A 19,695-nucleotide genomic window follows, 5' to 3' on the forward strand; every position below is an offset into this window, starting at 1 on the left:
CGTACATCCACCACAATGGAATGATTATAATAGCCTTCATTAAAATAGAATTATCACAAGTTTATTTATAATAAATCAGCATTACAAAAGGCCAAATAATAAAATTTAACAAATTTGCACGTTTGAAATAAACACAATGAAGGATACACTAGTATCCTCTAAATTTTTTCAATCTCTACTACAATTTTCAACTAACACTATAAATGGTGTTCATTATGATAATGCATACATTAAATGCCTCCATTCCTTTATATTATTGCATAGCTTATACATGAAGATTGACCACGGTCTTCTTGAATCTTTTTCATACTACATTTATTTAAGTCTGCAGAGAGGACATTACCTTGCAAGAGCTAATACCCACTCGTTAAGTTTGATCTGGCAAATAAAAATGCAACAGCTACTGTGAGCATATCTGGCCATAATGGATGTTTTAACAGCAATCTTTAAACTGTGGCACTCATTGATCAAGAGGCTGAATTTGCTGTGGTCCCTTGTTGCTGGTTTCAATTTTACACTAGAATGGTTCCGAATCTATGGATCCTGCAATATTTACCATCCAAGCATCATCAGTAAAATGCCACGTGAACTTTTGAATAACAAAGAAGTTCTAGGAAAGTCGGGCATTTGTTAAAAAATTTATAATATCATCTCCTAGTCAGCAAAAACAAAAGAATAGCGAATCTAACAATCACTTGTATATCATAGGGAAATTAGAACCAGTCTCATCCATTGTTGAGCATAAGTTTGCTAGTAATGGGACTAGGGACTACAGTGGGAACTCAAGAAATGACATCCAACTCACGAGGTATGCAATTCAAGAATGGGAAATCAAAAGCAATAGGCAATAAGGAAATATATTTTGTGTGAATGCTAAAGATATACATATGCATGAAGAAGGGAACTGGTCAAAAAGGTAACTCGGCACAGCTCCACCGAGACCAGCGGCACATGATATGAGCAATTTTATGCCCAATTAATCCATTTCCAGTCTTTTGCCCCTTTTTACAGCTGCAGCATCGTTAGCAGATGGATATACACATTGAATATAAATCTAAGCCAAGCAGTAGTCGGTGACACACTTCACTTTATCATTGTATAGTAAGGAAGGAAATAATAGTAGGGGTGTGCAGGGTAGCAAATTAACAGATGAACTACTCCAATCTCTAATTGATAACACTTTGCTGTTATTGCATATTTCCTTTGATGTCAGTTGAAAATGTCTTCAACTTTGAAAGGGAATCAAAGGTTATATGTACTATGGCTTCCATACATTCCAAACACACATGTATGGACCAGAACTCACCTCATTTATATTACTTGTTGAATGCACTCAACAATGGAAAAAAACAAAAAACCAGCACTTTGTTTCAGCACAATAGGTCATGAGCTGGTAAACCCATGTACAAGTGAAATATTCATGACATATTCACAAATATATAAGTATATACTCATCCAATCTCCATTAATAATCACCTCCAGCCCTTGATGTGACAATAGTAAGGATACTGTATATTGCAGCCAACATTATTGATTTCTCGATGTCATCACATATTTGTAAAAATGCACTCTAAAAACAATTTTAAGATGCCACAGGGCAGAAATTCATGGTTAAATAAAATAATCACAATTTTCCTGCAACCAACAGCAAGTAAAAAAATTCATTGTAACATATTTAAAAGAATCACCGCAAGAAAATATGCATAATAACAGAAGATGATACTTAAGCACACATTAGAGTGCAATGATGAGAGATGAGAGTTGCTCCACCCCCTACAAGAAAATGTATACAAGGCAAGGTCTTAAAATGGCAGTCATGTCATTTTTGTTTGTGTTAAGGACACCCCACATGAGCAAAATTTTCTCTCCTGAAAACAAGCCAAATACTGGTACCCCTGTTTGACGAGTTGTCTGAAAGATCCTCATAACATAAATTTACCACATGTCCTCAAATAGCGTGTAGATCAGGCCCCCTGCTGGGTACCACATATCTCAAAATCAATTTACCCAGCCCACTGACTAGCAAACTATATAACAATTTTCTGTTATTCGGTATACAGAAAGGATTTTAATCAAACGCCCGTTCAAGATTAGTTTAGCCCCCTCATAAGTGTTCCAACACAGTAAAATCAAGGCAGAACATAGCATTCTTACAAAAGTAGTTTTTTTACGGATTGGCACTTCTGTGGCATTTTAAACTTACATATCACATTGCATGCCACATTTTTATTTTTTTTCTATTTAAGAATTGAAACCATCCACTCATTTTTTCTGCTTTGCAATTTTATGCATAGAAAACCCATACAAAAAAATATGATTCATGAGCATGGACATTAAACAGACAATTAGAGAAGGCAATTCAACAACAGGGTGATTCTTCCCGGGGCTAAATTTCATCTTTTTAATTTTATTATATTTATAAACAATTTCAATTTTATTTTCAGTGAACAGTCTTGTTAAAAATCAACTGTTTCTTGATGAAAAACTAGTGTCGCGCCAGTTAAAGAGATACAAACAAACCAGTTCACAACCTTGGCTAAGATACTTGCGTTCCTTTTTCCTTTCAATATTTAATGTAGATAGGTATGTCTAATTCACAATGAGTACTGGGCAAAATTAACTGCAAAAAATCATTATGGCAAAGTGTTGACCTAAGCAGCTTTGCAATGAGGTAGAAAGAGTCTTGCAACAGTTCTTTTTTATCTCTGCAATCCCAAATGTATAACAACAGCCACATGTTTTGACAAATTCAGAGTTAGGGTATTGGCCCACAATGCACAGAGTTGATCCTTGAAAAAATAAGAATAAGTATAATCATTTCCAGTGAGAAAGTGCACATGGAAATGATTAAGACTCTCTTCAGGCACAAAAAATACAATGGCCAAAACAGTTTATATATAAAATTAGTCAACAATTCTGATTTCATAAATAACTCAGTTCATGAAGCTATGGATATAGACACATAATTGACCACAAATATAAAAATAACAGAATAAATGAAAAACTAAATTTTTTAAACTCATATTCTCATGATTACTCCCAAAATGTAACTAATAAACCCACTATTTCATTTTCCAATTATTGACACTATTATTTACTATCAAATACTTAAAATGATAAATCAGCTCTTATTTTCAATCATAAGACTTGGTTGAAATATTCTTCATATCTTGATGGACAAGAAATAAAATTTTTCACATGACCCAAAGAAATAATATTTTCTTCTTATAAAGAATTACTAGAATAAATAATTAACCTAAGATATAAGTACTCTTTACTAAAATGAAGAGTGGCACTACCGTGTGCAGCTCACAATCGGTCATGAAGTTCATTCCAAACAAGACAGACAATAGGCACGCAGTAGAAAAGTATCAGCCACTCAATAATTTGGCAATCACAACGCCAAAAGTTTGCTTTTATTTGGCAACAGGAGACTAGCTGAAAATAATTATGGCCACAGCACAACATACGTGCAACAAGGATTTAAAAAAACTCACTTTCATCAGACCGTCTGAATGATTTAATTATCATTCGATTTCCGTTAAAAGACTTTTGTTATGCACGCATGAGTGTGGTAGCTATGTACACATTGCATTCTCCTTGAAGGGGGGTTGCAGGGCGAGAGGAGGCCGGGGGAACATGCAAAGAGAAGACAAAGAAGGCTCAATAGCTCCTTGGTTGCAGTAACACCAGGAGGCCAAGTCCAAGTGGCAACCTTCCACTTTCAGCATCATCATTAATATTACTCATTGGCGCATAGAGAGCGGCACAAGGCAGGGCCGCATTCTTCCTAGCTACGAAGGCGAACAAAAACTTCCCAAGGCTCGAGACGGCAAATGCCCCAGAGCCATGGCTGAGCAAAGGGAATTATGCCACACGAACAAACGCACACACGCACACAGACACACAACACATACAGACAGACAGACAAGACAGGCACACTCGCTCACAATTCTTGTTGACTCCCCCAAAAGTCAATTGGTTCTGAATAGTCACACAAAAAAGAAATTGCTTCACTCACAGGATTGGTATTAGTAGAAACAGTGATTCTGTTCATTAACCACGATTGCAATATAATTGAGTATTGGTGTTTTATCTTGCCCACGTACTCAACCAGAAGGCTAGCAAAATATAACATTCTCTTCTTTCTCTTAACATTCACGCAAACCACACATGCACAAACACGCATGGAAAGCAGATCCCCCAGAATACACATATGCTATTTGCAATAAGGATACACAGAAGGAGTGAAAAATCTACAAGAGCTCTCCCGTCAACAGTCCGCGTCAATTAATTGTTAAGCCAAATGTTTATCGCTGACCCATAGAAGATAAATGTGTGTGTGAATGTGTATGCCTATACATATACACCCTCACACATACACACGGGCATACGTTATCTTTTGATGTCGACTACATCAAAAAAATCTCATCAAAATAAAATGACCAGCATAACCTACACAGCATGGGACAAATGAAAGCAATGAAGCAAGCCAGCTAAATAAAAAAGCAAACTTATGTGACCATTTGATAAGATCACATACTATTCAAGCCTGAATCTTGAACAAACAAGGAAGAAAGAGTGAGATTAGTTTCTCTGAGAGGTAGGATATACAAAGTGTGTCCCTGCTAATTTGGTAGCACCATCGAGTTAGGCCATTAACCTCAACACGATTATACTGAGAGGGAGTAGGACATTCACAATCAAAGGAGATGCCACATCTCTCACAATACTATGCCAATCAGGCCACATTAACCAATCACACATATAGAGGTATAAATACGACTATATGCACCTCCTCTGATCCTTTTTACTCCCCTCAAAAATAATTATTATAAAATAATGAAAAGACCTCCAAGCAAAAGAGGGCAAAGTTGTGACCAGAGAAATAAAATGTGCTCATTGTACCTTCATTAAGAATTCCAACAAAACAGCATGGAGGAAAGGAAAGTGTACGAAGTAATCCCCAGTGACAATAACATTCTGTGTGTTGTGTTACTGGGAAAACAATCTTAGTTGTGGGGGAAAAAACAAAATGGGGCAGCTGTGGCAATGACAACAACTATGCGTGCATGTGGCCCATGTCAACAACCATCTCCTCTGTGGGGTCATTGTGGGCAGATGCCGCAGGCATGGCTCCCGTTCCGACAATGGGGGCCACTAGGTGGCCATCATGACAACTGGCAAACCCCCCAAGGGTGGCAGGCGATGGGTGATGAGGGTGGGAGGATGGATGATGCCGTGGGCTGAAGGGGTTGCGTGACGAGAGGGGGCCCCTGCGTGGGGAGCGGGCCTTCACTACACGTGGGGGCTTGTAGATCTCTTCGAGCACCGAGGGAGCCACATATGTGAAACCCTGGAAGGGAAAAGGAGAGAGGACGTGATCAGTATTACGGTCAGGTTAAGTTAAGACAAGGAATTGTCTCCATCGAGATTATTTTGCTATCTCATATTCCAGTAATCTATTGCAGTGAGTTGTCAAAACTAATTAATTTTACACCTTTTGGCTAACGTAATAAATAATCAATAGGTTACGGTTGTTGAGACTTTTATGCGTGTAATTTGAGTTTCAAAAACAAAAAGTGAACATCAAATACATAAATCAATTGCAACTGAAAATTCATTTAAAGTGGTACGTAAATATTTAGGCCAAAAAAATAGATTAACAAGTAAAACCAAAACATCCTTATTAATAACCACATACACCTAAAGCATATGATTGAAATATAATTTTTGCTTCCTTTGCATTTAACTAAATCACTCTCATTGGGAACAACATTAAATTATGAGCTTAAATCTGACCAAATTTCACAAATTAAGTGTTAAGAATAAAAATTAACAAGAACTATGTCACCAGTGGATCTTTAGTTAAACCCATTGTATAAATATTTATATAATAATGATAACACTGTCTAAAGATCTGTTTGCAGAAGAGGAAGAAGATTTAAGCATCATCAAGCTTACCAAACAAGAAAACCACCATGAAATGACTGCTGTGCAGCCATAGTTAGTGCTGCTCGCCTCCCAGATATAAATGCTCAAGCGAGAACAACGCTTGTATGGCTATCCCAGTAATCCCAGGGTTTGCGGATCGATTACTAACTACAGCACTGGGCATGGGCCTCCCAGAGGACGAGGTACTACAATATTTTTCCTCGCCTTGAGAGTAAATAAGGAGTCACAAAGGCTGAGGGTCAGAGATGCACAAGAGATATAGTTAGCGCTAGCCATGGCAGCTGCCTGGCCAGAGTTTGTTCGATATGCAAAGAAAGGCTTTGTAAAATGGAGGCTATATTATCATGGAAGCAGTAGCAAATATTGGAAGGACAGATATAATCCTATTGGGCCCCTGATGAACCGTTACATTGCCACTTGGTTTCCAAATAACAGGCTAAGTTGAACAGGACACACACAATCCTAAAAGAGATACCGACCCCTGCTTCGTCCCCCTGATGGCACCAGAAACACCCGAGATAACTGACTGGCCAGACCTCGACCAGGAAGAGGTTATTTCACCCCCAGATCCAGAGGAGTATCCAGAGACGCCGACAGATGGGGAGATAAGTATGGCCTCCCCCCCATATTCCCCTACCCTCATCCCTCAGAAGGGTAAATGACATTACCTCACACCGCTGGGAGCGTCTCTCCTCGACCTACACTGAGCTCCATTTTGCACCTGGTCCCCTCTGATGTCAACATTTGTTGGAGAATCTCTCAAGGCCCTCATTCGGTTGCAGTGGCCCACCAAATGACATTATTAGTGTTTTGCCTTATCCATACCATATGGGACCAATTATTTTACCCAAGAATTGTCCCTTGAATGGATCAGCACAGGAGGCATTATTTCATTAATTTTTACTAAACATTTCTCCATTTCCCCCTCCTCTCTCTCCCATATCCTCCCCTCATTGCCACTCCCACACCTGGCCCTTGCACACACCTCTCTTGGTGGATCGCAGGGTACTTATGTCGATGCCACGAAAGCACTCGCTATGAGGGCCACCTCATTGTGCATCAGCATTGATCCACCAAGATTCACCATTGTATACATTAGATTTAAAATGTACCTTCAATAAAATTGAGGTGGATTACAAACACTGGAAATGGTCCATGCTTTACCATACACATTCACTAGGCTAACCATGAAACACCCATTGCTTCCCTTCACCATACGGCACTGGGAAGCCAGTGGCATAGACATTAACGCAAAGCAAAAAATTAAAAACTATTAGAGCATGAAGTGGTTATTCTAAGATGTATTAATAGAGAGATTGTATGAATAAAGATATTAACTATCAGAATAGTAAACCCTCTCCTTTGACCAAGAAAACCACATTTTGGCATTTTACATGTAAGTCCCCGAAAATAGAGTAATCACTTTTGAAGTCATATTTCAAGGAAACCTATCATTATAATGAACAAGGAAAAATTCAAAAAATTATATGACACAAGATGATCCATAATAAAAACAAACTTATAAAATCAGAGCTCATATCAATATAAAAAATTATGAAATACACTGGCGGAAAATATAACAAAACAAAATTGCACGCTCTTTTCCAGCTTAGATTTTATAACGTAGCAATTTGTTAATTTGACTTAAACACCATTATTTACTATTTAGAATTTATACTCAGGACATTCTGGCCCTTGAGACATTTCAATTGAGAAAACTCTTACCTGAAAAACTAAATTTGCACTTTCACTAAGAGTTGACTCATCAGGAGAATCAATAGGAGTTTGCCTAGTAAATTTGGTGTCAAATTGTGAGACGTCATCTTCACCAGTCTAGAAATAATGATTAAAACAATAAAACCATCACTCAATAACATGCACACATGCTATATGCATAGTACAAAAAGCAGTGATTTTCATAATTACCAAGCATGGTTTGATTGGGGGCTCAAGTTTCCTAGCCAAGACATCTGCCCAGTTTATGTGCTTGAAAAAGCAATGAGTTTTTATGGCTTCAGCATCATTTGGGCCAGATCCTAACCTCAAGCTGACTTGTCGCTGAGAATACAGAGAATTACTTCATTTAAACTTTTGCTCCAATTGCAAGAGTAATGAAACTTTAATTAAGCCTGCGTGTACTCACTCTCAAAAGCCTGCGGATTAAATCCTTAGGATCCATTGTAAGATAAGGAGGAAATATCAGTCTTCCTTTCAATATTTTCTCAATTGTTTTCTTTCTATTTTCAGCCGTAAATGGTGGCTAAAAAAAAAAACATTCAGCATTTATTATAAATGCCAAATTCCACTATCCACAATAAATACACTCTTAGTCAAAAAATATGGAATCTTCGGAGGCTATATTTGATTGAAAGAACTTTTCAAATCATAGCATCTTATCCAGATTGAAACAATAAGCAACATGGAACTTTGGTGGGAGCATAAATGACATCATGCAGTCAAGAATTATGATCCCAAAATATTTAATTTAATTAAAAAGTTGAAAACCAACTAATAACATGTCATACAAAGACCAAGAAGTCACAATAATCAATACAGAATGCCTATTTTTAAAGTAATTTCATGACTACCTAAGAACATTGAGAAACAGTAGAAAAATATTTCTACACTTTTTACTAAAAAGAGAATGTAAAACAGCCTGACAGGATAACACACAATTAACACTGATTAAATGATCATGCTATGAAACTGAATACTGAATGGATTCCCCTATGAAAAACCACTTAAACCAGCCAGAACCAATTTATGAAGATTTCTAAATACTCACAGCACCAGTTAACATGTCAAACATCAAGGCACCTAATGACCACCAATCCACAGCTTTGCCATGGCCACTTCTTGTGAGTATTTCAGGAGCCCTGATGGGAAGATGGTCACAGGAAGTTAATTGTTTTCATCAGTGCATATCTCATGGTGCCGACACACCGAGAGGTGCCTTTTATTTACACTTAGTACAAGTTCTATCTACAACACTTTGAATTGCTTGTTTCGACTGCGTCATTGAAAAAAATGGGCTTCTATCTTATCAAAAAACATTCAGTATGCAACCAGACAGAACTGTGAAATGATCACATAACCAGATGACCCAAATAACAGCTCTTCTCTTTTTTGATAGTCTCAATAAACTTCATTTTAAGTCAACACTTAAACAAACTCCAGAACTTTTCCGCCAAAAAAATGAAAAAAATATTCTGATTTCCATGTAGATAGATAACAGAAAATACAAACTAACTTGAGATGGACATTATCTATTTGCATCGGAAGACAATGGATTAGGTTGGAAAATTTCCCTGCTTGCGGCATTGGACAGCCATTTTCCAGTCTTACAATTAAGTCAATGTGGATACATACATGCTGGGACAACAGCCAAGCTCAGGGAAGAAGGAAAACAGAAGAATGATAAGAAAATACGCATCATCATTTTAATAAAAATGCTTTCCCGTTTCTCAAATGCCTGGGAATAGAATTATATCTGACGGGGAAGATTTTGCTGGCACAGACAACTTTCCTGAATAAATAACTGCCTCAATCTATGAAATCACAGAGCTTAATCAGATGGGATAGGGGTGGACTTGAGCCACCTCACAACTGTTGAACTCTCCCTGAATCTATGAAAAGACAGCCCTTTATGCATGCTGAGAAATCAAAAGGATTGCAAGGAAATCAGCTTATTTGAGAACAATTGCAATCATGAGCAGACAGATGCTTCCTTTTTGGATCCTTTTTTCAATTTTAGACACAAAACACCATTAAAATAAGAGTGGAAGGAACTAAAGAGGTTTCTAGTGCAAGTACTTTCCACTCACTGCAAAATAAAAAGGAGGTGAAATACAAACAGTCATGAGTTGAATGCTAAGTACCATTATTTCACCTTGTTCACTTCATATTATATACATTATAAAAGTAGTATTAGTCGACAAAGAATTCACTTACATGTATTCAATAGTGCCACAAAATGTATGGGTTACTATTCCTTCTTGTATATGCTCCTTACAAAGACCAAAGTCTGTAAGTTTCACATGACCTTGTGCATCAAGCAAAATATTTTCAGGCTTTAAGTCTCTGTAATAAATACAATGGGATAATGAGGAAATATTTTGCAGGATTACTCAAATTGCAATCTCCATGAAGAGTATTCAAAAGATAATCTTACCTATAAATAATGCCTTGAATATGCAAATGCTCTAGTGCTAAAATTATTTCTGAAAGGTAAAAACTGAAAGAGAAGAATGACTGTTGAGGCATATAAAACAATTAAACATATTTAAAGTCAAATCTACAACAGGTAGACTTTTTGAAACAGAAAATAATACAATATATATAGATTGTTACTTTCAATTCAAGCTTTTTAAATCATTGAACTGGCAAAATGCAGGGTAAAAATAATGCAAATCATTCTGAAATTATACCTGAAAAACAGGGAGAGAAAATATCGAAAAGAAATATATTCAAGTTACATATAAGGGTTTGGGAATGTTTGTCATTCACACATCCTGTTTTAACTTTTCCTTTTTCAAAAATAATGCCCGGACAGGAAATTTCCTGCATGGGTTCATGCTTTCTAGGCAGCCAAGGTAGGAAAGTTTACCCCTGATATTATCATCAGTGAAGCTCTATCCTACCAAAATGAAAACTTTATATCTGTGAGATAAATTACATTACATCAGTCAGAAATTTCTCATATCATACAGTGAATGCAGAAATTTGACTTATCTGTACATCTTGACAGGGGAAGCCCGGGCAATTACAGTTTGTCACGGCATAAATGCAAAACTATCATTAGTTTAATAGTCGGAAAAGTATTATTCCAATTTATCCTATCATATGCAACCAGGACAAATATTAGATTATTGAAAAGTCAACATTCTTACAGATCACAACTAAATGTTTGACAAGTGAAAGACACCATAGGAAATTGTAACTAGGACAATTTCAATATTATGAGGCATGGGACAACAGAAATAGAACTGGATTGTCGAGTAAAATATGGTAAAACCAGAAAAAAAAACTTTAAAAAAAAAGGTGATAATGCTTGGGGGAAAACCAACATCAATTGCACTGATGCATCTACATATTACAAAGTTAGAGAAATGAAAGATATGCAAACACATTCAAGCCACTTCATGAAGTTTGTGCTATGTACGATGCCTCATGGATTACAATTACGCTTCCAAAACTTGGTGTGTAAATTGTATTAAGTAATACTAATATGGCAAACAAAATCCCTTCATCTGACAACAACAATTAGGACAAATAGCAACAAGTCATAGCAAAGATTTTGGAGAAATTTACTCAATGTAAGGACCTGCCACATTAAAAATGATGATGAAAGGGCGAGACGGTTGTGGATTAATTAAAAATAAAGCTTGGAGACAATACACTAATACGAAGAGTGAAATAGCCTTTGGTAGTCTAAGTCTGGGAGGAAAGGTTTCCTTTTACTTGCCTAACAAGATCAGCAGAAAAGGAAATGAAATGGGAAATTGTATTTTTAGCAATACTTTTTTCTTTTACGTGGAATTTATATTTAGCTACTTGAATCTCCATTGAACAATGTCTCAGGAGTGAAATTTTAAAGTGTTTTTCATTAAATAAAATTAGGTTTCATCAATATTGTGACCCATTGTGATCATGCCTTTGACAGGTGTTATCGTATACACTTGTAATTTTTTTGTTCAAACATGCAGTCACATAAATGGTTTAAGTACTAATTAAGATGAAAAGCAAATTAAAATTAATACTTTAACAGTGATTGTGAAAATGATTCTTACCAAGCTGCTTCTTCAAGGAAAATTCCTTCTCGCTCTAGATGCATAAAAAGTTCACCACCACTCAAATACTCCAAAATTAGATACAATTTTCCACCAGTTTGGAAAGCATACATTAAATCGACTATAAAAGGGTGCTAAAGAGATGAAATGCAACAATTAGCTCAGCACTTGGTCATACATTAGAAAAATCAATTAACAAAAATACAAATTACACTACCAAATATCAATAGCCATGGACTACTATTCTGGAGATGGGTAGTAATAAATTTATCGCGATATATTGCACACGCGATTATAGCGACGATCGCGGTTTTGAATTTTGAGTCGCAATATTGCGATGGCAAATAAGAAACGTCAGTCGTAATCATCTGGCCCCGCCCCTTCGCGTAAAAAGATACAGCAACAGCGTGGAATATTTCTGACAGCTGAATTCCCCATTGGGTCACCGAACCAGGAAATTGAATTTCGAAAACGCGCTAAATCTACCGTTGCCTCGGCACTAATTTATAAAGAGGCTATAACATTATATGTACTGCTACCGCACTCGAATCGGCTTAAAATTATGCGGAGAAAACCCCGAGGGGAATCTGTTTCCGAAAGTAAAAGCCGATTATGAAATTCGCATCAGCAATGAACGCTAATATGTGGCTATTTGACCCTTTACAATTGGCATTATTACTATATTTCAGGACAATATGAGTGCATATATAAATTTAGCTGATTGTGTTTCAGGGCTGAGTTGGTCATATATTAAAATTGCGAAAATACTATTTTTGATCATCACAATTGTTGTAATGTAGGCATGTAATTCAACAGAAATGGAATAATTCATTATGCTAAATTAAGGTCAACAAACACACTCCACCGTAAACCTTAAGCACAGGAGGAATGTACGAAATATACCATAATTTAACACACAGCATTTGATCTTACAGCTGCCAAACGGAACGTATTCCCGTAAACATAGAAAATTGACGAGAAGGTCACTGCAGTGATCAACGCATTATGACCAATGCATGGGGTTTAAAAGAGCCATTTCAGGTAAGGAAGAACTGCGTGAATGCACTCCATTACGGGCGTACTTTATTTCCTTTCATTTCAATGGAAACACCTCCCTTCCTTTTTCTGGTCTAACGTGTGTACTCATTTTCCACACACGGAAAAAGTAAATTCAAAAGTATGAGATGAATAAACAAGAAATCTCAATTTTAATTCCATTCGTTCTTTTCCAAACATCTTCCATTCATAAAATAACAAAAGGCAAATATATTTTGGTACATGGGTCCAGGTAATTTCGACGATTACGTGTATAAAACAATGAAAAGCTGGTCTGCAGTGTTTCACCAAAGAAAATAATGTCACAATATATGAAGGCGATCTACATAATTAGAACTATCGGGGTCGCTATACAAATTTTAGAATATATACGACTGTGCCGTAGTTATTGCAACGTCGCCATAATTGCGACCACAGGTCGCTATTTCAGCATTGGGAATAGAAAATAGCGACTAGGTCGTCATAATTAAGAAGATAGCTGACAAGAAAGCTCGAGATTGATAAGCGAGATAAGTGCGACGATATTTCATTCAGAGTAGCAGCCCAGGCATGAAAACATGGCATCAAACGTATGCAGCCTCTACACAATATGTAGAAGACTGAAACAAAACAAGATATGCACATCATTATTTAACAGTAAGAAATAGTTATTACGAATTAAATTACCTTGACTGCTTCAAGAATATTACGTTCAGCCTTAGTGTGTGCAGTGTCTTTTTGGTTTCTGACAATAGAAGCTTTTCGCAACACTTTCATTGCGAATATAGTATTAGCATCTTGCCCTGTAACCTTCCGCACTTGGAAAACTTTGCCATATCCTCCCTTGCCCAGTACCTTTCTCAATTCGAAATCCTGCGGGCCAGTCTTTTCTTTCCCTGTATTCACATTCTGCTCGCACAACTGAACCGTTTCTAAATCATCTGACCTGAAATGGCAAATAACGACGAACAATTTAACCACTATTTCTAAAACTAAACAACAAAGAACAAATTTTCAATACAATTATAAAAATGAAAACTCACTCAATAATGGCATTTACGTTGGGATCAGTATCGTAGCCACCCTGCAAAATGAAAAAGAGCATGTTAAGATTCGTAAGAGATAACAAATCGAACTAACATTAACTGCGGAGTTAATATATTGTTAAAATATGTTGCACCAAAGTTTCCATCTGGCACTCGAAAATACCAACCAAATGAAAATCCTATGAAGTCATAAATTTAATTGAAAGGATTCCGAAGCATACAAGGCACACCTTTCACGGAAGTACCGACGTTAAAATAGTACAAGAAAAATAAAATAGTAAGAAGGTAAAACTAATTTCTAGTGAGCTGACCTCAACTGAAACAATCGATAACTTATAATGGCTCCATACGCCGAGATAACGAAAGAGGGATACATTACCTCTTCAACTTCAATAGCATCATCATCTGAGCCATCACCATCAACATTTTCTGCATCATGCAATTCGATATCAAAAACTGCAGCCATTCTTCGATTAAAATGCTTAAGGTATTACATGGATGAGCAAATAACTTAATGGTAAAAAAATTAACACTAAGTCACATTTGATGTCTTCTACACACTCACAACATTAACTTTTCCACTCTATCATTCGCTGATCCATTACATTTACCTAAAACCTGAAGCAATACAATACTAAGCACACGACCTTCGCAGGAAATAGAAAGTAGAAACCGTAAATCTCTCTCTTGAATTACATCGGCTTCCTGTGCGTTTGGTTGCACCTTTGATTAGCGTATTTATGGCAATGTTTGTGGTGTCTGCCGGTGACCAGAAACCCCAAAGCCAATGCACGAAAGCTCTAGATCAGTAAATGGTCTACATATGGCGTTTGACATTGACAAGAGAAATACTTAAAATGAGCAAAGCCGGAATATCACGTGACATTAGGCAAATAGTGGCGGCGTTTGAAAATTGTGAATCGCGCTGATTAATTAAATCTGTTAAGTGGGCAGAGACGAAATAGGGAACGATGGATATTATTTTCCATTGACCGTCCTTGATATAAATTGCTGTAAAGCATCTTGATTTTAAAATATTTTGGCTTAAAGATCACCCGTTAAAGCGCAATTAAATTATATACGAGAATTGAATGTTATGGCATTGCCTTTGCATTCAGTTTGCTTTACTGTTTGAATTTTTCATGGATACTTACCCTTTACCATCAAATTTCTTTCGACGATTAAATTATAGGGGTTGGAGTTTGTTTTCCATAAGAATCGCTAATTTTAGAATAGATCTTGTAAAAGGAATTTAATATTTAGCTCATGCCTTTTAATAAATCTCTATCAAAGCACATCTATAAATAAGGTGCATCTATCTATTGCAGTTCTTTTCAACCAATTTTTTAAATGCATTGGGTAAAAAACATATATTAGGTCAAAAATACATTAATTACAGGATTGGCATTTTAAGCAAGTGAAAAATGGAGGTACAAAAGACCGTCAGAGAAAATAGGAAAAAACAAGGCGTCTATTGGCTATTACCTTACCTTAGGGGTAGGAATAAATTATTTCACTTTAAATAGACTTCAATTCACTCCAGTGGTTAGTTTTCTTTCCATGTTTACACAAGTTTTTCTACATTCAATGTGGCTGAAATCACTTTTTTATTCACTATTATACTATATAATATTAGGCCTTTCTCAAAAAATAATTCCAAGCCATTTGGTTGAAATTGTGTGTTATAAAAGAACTTGCTTTGATGCCCGGTTCCATGAGTGTGATTTTCACTGTTTTTTTTGCTTGGAAACGAAATACTTTCTATTGAAGTTTTTAAGTTTGACTAACTTTTGCAAAAAAAGACGCAAAGAAATATTCATGGTTCAACAGATAAGAAACAAATGGCTTTCAGCATATCATATTATGCTTTTTTATCAACACAGGATGACATAATCTATTTTTTCAGCATTTTTTCATACTTGTGCCAAAGAGAAACGTGGAAGTAATCATAGACGGCGGCTAAGTTTGAATCCTATGACATTGTTCACATTGATTAAAATTGATTTGGGTAAATTTAATGTGTATTGCGGTTGTAATAATTTTTAACAATTTTTTACACACCTAAGTGACCTGATTTTCAAACATGAGAGGTAATCAACAGTCATCCACTAATATTTTACTTCCATTTCATCTTAATCTTATAAAGGGGGAGCCACGTCATTGTAGCCATTGGTCTCTCTCCATTGCTGTTCTTTTCAGTTCTTTGTAGGTTGCTACTCTCATACTATATCACTTTTTATATCATCTATAAATTTATTTCTTGGCCTTCCGTTTCCTTTTTTCCTATTATTTTCCCCTCCATTACAATTTTCAGGAAGTTAACATGTCTCAGAATAAGTAAACAAATTTAATTATCCTTTTCTCTATCTTTTTTATTTCATTCCGTTCCTATTTAATTTCTCTACAACCTTCTATATTGCCTTTTTTGTCCGCTCATCTTGTTCTTCTTCTCTTCTCCTAATCCACATTTCCGACCATTTGAGACCGAAAAAGTGAGTGGGAGAAGTTGAGGTCTTGCCGGAAATAAGCCCATAAAGGGTATGTATCTAAACTAGGAGAGTTCACAGTATAAGGGGCTAGTAAACAAAAAGATAGTATGTAAATATATATGCGGTGATAGGGAAGACCAGACGCCCCAGAAGATACAGAGCTTGTTAATGGGGAAGTATTCAGAATGGGTAAGTGGTGAGCAGAATGTAGACAAAATCTGAAAGACATTTAAGGAGATAATGGAAGAGGATTAAAAAAACTTTGTCCTGAAAACATTCTTAAAATACTGACCCAGAGTTCTACAACCTCAAAATCAGATCCTTAAAGAAAAAAACCAAGAGTGATTCATTAAAAATGGATGGGAGCTCGTAATGGCTAATTAATTCAAAAATATCAGTTTGTGAATTAAATACAGAAAAGGAATTAACCAAAGAAACTTTCCTACAGAACATAATCTTGAAAGAGAATGGAAATAAATGTTTTAAGTACCTGTGGAGGAGGAAAGGTAGCAGGGAAAACACAACAGCTTTAAAGAAACAGGATGGAACACTAATGGTAGACAATAAGGAAAATGCTAATGCATTTAACAATTGGTATGCAAGTGTATTTAAGGGGATGGTAAACAAAATGGATTCTGTAGATACATCTGTGAGTTGGCAAGGAGGTGAAAAAATATTAAATACTAAAAGTATTAAAACAATGAGCACAGAAATTTATGAAAAAATTAGGAAAATGAAGGCAAGGAAAACAAAAGAGCCAGATAGTATTTCAATTGAGTTGCTTAAATTGGGTGGTAGTGTAGTTTCAAATTATGAACATAATTTATTTAATGTTACCTTAAACAATTATGCCCTGCCAAACGCTAGGAAGGAAGCAAATGTTACACCAATTTTCAAAGGCGGAGACCAGGCACTAGTTGATCATTATAGACTGGTAAGCTTGATGCATGTTGTATGCAAGTTATTAGAGAAGATAACTGCTGATTATCTCTGGGATTTGTGGGAGAGTGAGAATTGGTTGTATATTGCCAATATGGTTTCAGAAAAGGGTGCTCTCACAAAACTCAGCTATTAGGGCTCTGCCAAGAAATGTTCGGCACTATGGATGGGATGGACATTGGGGGATTGTTCAGTGCTGTGAGTCTACTGTGTTAATTTATAAGTTTTTTCTTCCGGTTTGTGATTATTTTATCCATCAGTTTAGGTTCATATCAATTTATTATGGCTGTGTAATGCATTTACATTCTTTGCCTATCGTAGTTCTTTGAGAGGAACAGCGAACAATAGATTTATTAAACAATTAAAAGCTGTTATCTTTTGAAGGCAAGGGTGGTGTGAGTCAGCTTTTATATAGTTGTTGGTGTGCGTTTGTTTTCTATGAATGAGAAATTCTACTGTCCCGCCGTTTCTCATGACTAATATGTCTACAAATGTTATTGTGAACACAATCTAGTGATTGAGTTCAACTTCATAGGGTGAATTTAATTCATTTTCACTTCAATATTTTTATAAATGTTTCGTACCGCACTTGCTTGGGTGAAATTGGCAAAAATTTCAACTGCAAACCTGACCCATATTTTCTGGAATCAGTCAAATGTGTTACTACATTGATTTACAAGGTAGTGCAAAAAAATATCAGTGGCGAAACACGATAAAGGATTGCCCATTGCAAATGCATTTGCCATCGCACTGCATTTGTTTATAGTATTTCTGATTAATTTTAAGTACATTGTTGTTTCCATGCATATCTTAACAAAAGTGATGTATTCTTCATTATAACCGGGGTCGGCTCTTTGCTGCATAGACAGAATACCTATTAGGTTTTGTCAAGTGCAGTGATCACAGCCATCGACGCATACAAAAAAACAGAATATACTATACATCTCCCAAATGCATTCATTCCTTTGTTTAATATGTGATGACTGGTCTGAGCATCACAGCTAGACCACAGTAATTCAACTGCCAAAGACTACAGCAATCAGTCTTTTGAAGAAAACATGACTTAACCCAAAACAATTAAATTCAGAATTATATGCATACAAATATATATATAGTGCTGTTATGAAAGAAAAGGCTTGGGTGGGCTGCTCAAATGGAATTAAGTAACGGCCTTGCAGTTTTAAGGGTGACTACCATGTCATTCGCCTCGAGGCTATCGGTTTCTCTGGCATTTCAGTCACAATATTCACATTTGGAGCAGGTAACTGAAAGCTGGAAAGGTGCCTTCCACGACGACAGAGAAACCGCCTTTGAAGGAGATGGAAGACGGTGTGAGCAATCCAAAAATTATGGTTTTATCACTGGGAAAGCCTTTGCAGAGAATTCATTGAGGTGCAAGGGAGCTGGGAAATTGAACGATTAATAAAGAGAAAAAAATTATTTCACTTCTATGAAATAGTCGGCAAAGAAATCGTAAATGTCCCAGAATATTATTACAGTAAATGCAGAATAATTATAAGACTGTGCATTTTCCTATTATATTTCAGGATGGAGGAGGGGAAGTGGCATAGAGATACTGACATGGTACTGAATAGAAATATGTCAAATCACGAAGACATCATTTCGTTAGAACCAGGAAAGGAAGAGGCATTAAGAAGAGGGAATGCAAATTACTGGATACAAGAGGAAAAAGAAAGTTGTTGTCCAGTGGAAAGAAAGCAGGACGAAATATACTGGAATTGGTAAAAGTGCTCTCTAGAGACTCAGGTGACAAACACAATGAGTAACATTTCCACAATGTTTATTTGGTGCAAAATATTATTTACTGAGGAATATTGAACGTATTCCAAGAGTTTTTTATTCTTGGAAGTGTGCATTTAGTGTATGTCTACACATATTTGCATGTTAAACACATGAATATGGAAAGGTTACACACAATGGTATAGTGGCCTAAACACATGCCTCACTATTCACTGGTATTTAACCACGCAATATCAGCAGATAAAAGTGACTGGCCAATGTGAGAGTAGGTCAATTGGTTGGAAGGTATATTATGTCCTGGTGTTCCATAAATTGCACCCAGTTTGGTAGCTCCAATCACTGAGTTATCTACGTAAGATAACTGGTATGGATACTGAACAAAAAGATATCATTGGTGCACTAAAAAAAGGTGTAAAAAAGGCAAATATAACTCCTCCAAGAGGCACACAAGCACAAAGGAAAAAATCGGAAAACAACATCACACATGTGGATAGTTGTCAAGTGAATGCCTATGATTTGAGTGCTTGCTGTCCATGTTGGTATTAACCCGCTCTCTATGCCGGCCATGCCTCATCCCCAAGGGCATCAGGCAACCAGACGAACAAAGAAGGAAAAGTAGAAAGACGATGGAGTCACTGCCATACGTATGCCATCACCAAAATAGCATTTAGATTTTGACCT

At 36.3% G+C, this 19,695-nt stretch overlaps 1 protein-coding gene across 1 annotated transcript; it reads right to left on the reverse strand.

The window, feature by feature from the left end:
• Positions 1-60: 60 nt before the first annotated feature.
• S6k (Ribosomal protein S6 kinase) lies at positions 61-14,596 on the reverse strand. The gene is made up of 11 exons (XM_071583727.1): positions 14,205-14,596; positions 13,823-13,863; positions 13,467-13,725; positions 11,745-11,878; positions 10,127-10,189; positions 9,907-10,035; positions 8,741-8,831; positions 8,099-8,215; positions 7,882-8,013; positions 7,681-7,788; positions 61-5,356 (listed from the first exon to the last, which is right to left on the reverse strand). Exons 1-11 carry the CDS (start codon positions 14,289-14,291, stop codon positions 5,063-5,065), a joined length of 1,455 nt encoding a protein of 484 aa, XP_071439828.1. The 5' UTR covers positions 14,292-14,596; the 3' UTR covers positions 61-5,062.
• Positions 14,597-19,695: the final 5,099 nt, after the last annotated feature.

Source organism: Hetaerina americana, unplaced genomic scaffold, assembly GCF_022747635.1.
Source record: "Hetaerina americana unplaced genomic scaffold, ioHetAmer1.1.p SCAF_148, whole genome shotgun sequence".
Classification (NCBI taxonomy): domain Eukaryota; kingdom Metazoa; phylum Arthropoda; class Insecta; order Odonata; family Calopterygidae; genus Hetaerina; species Hetaerina americana.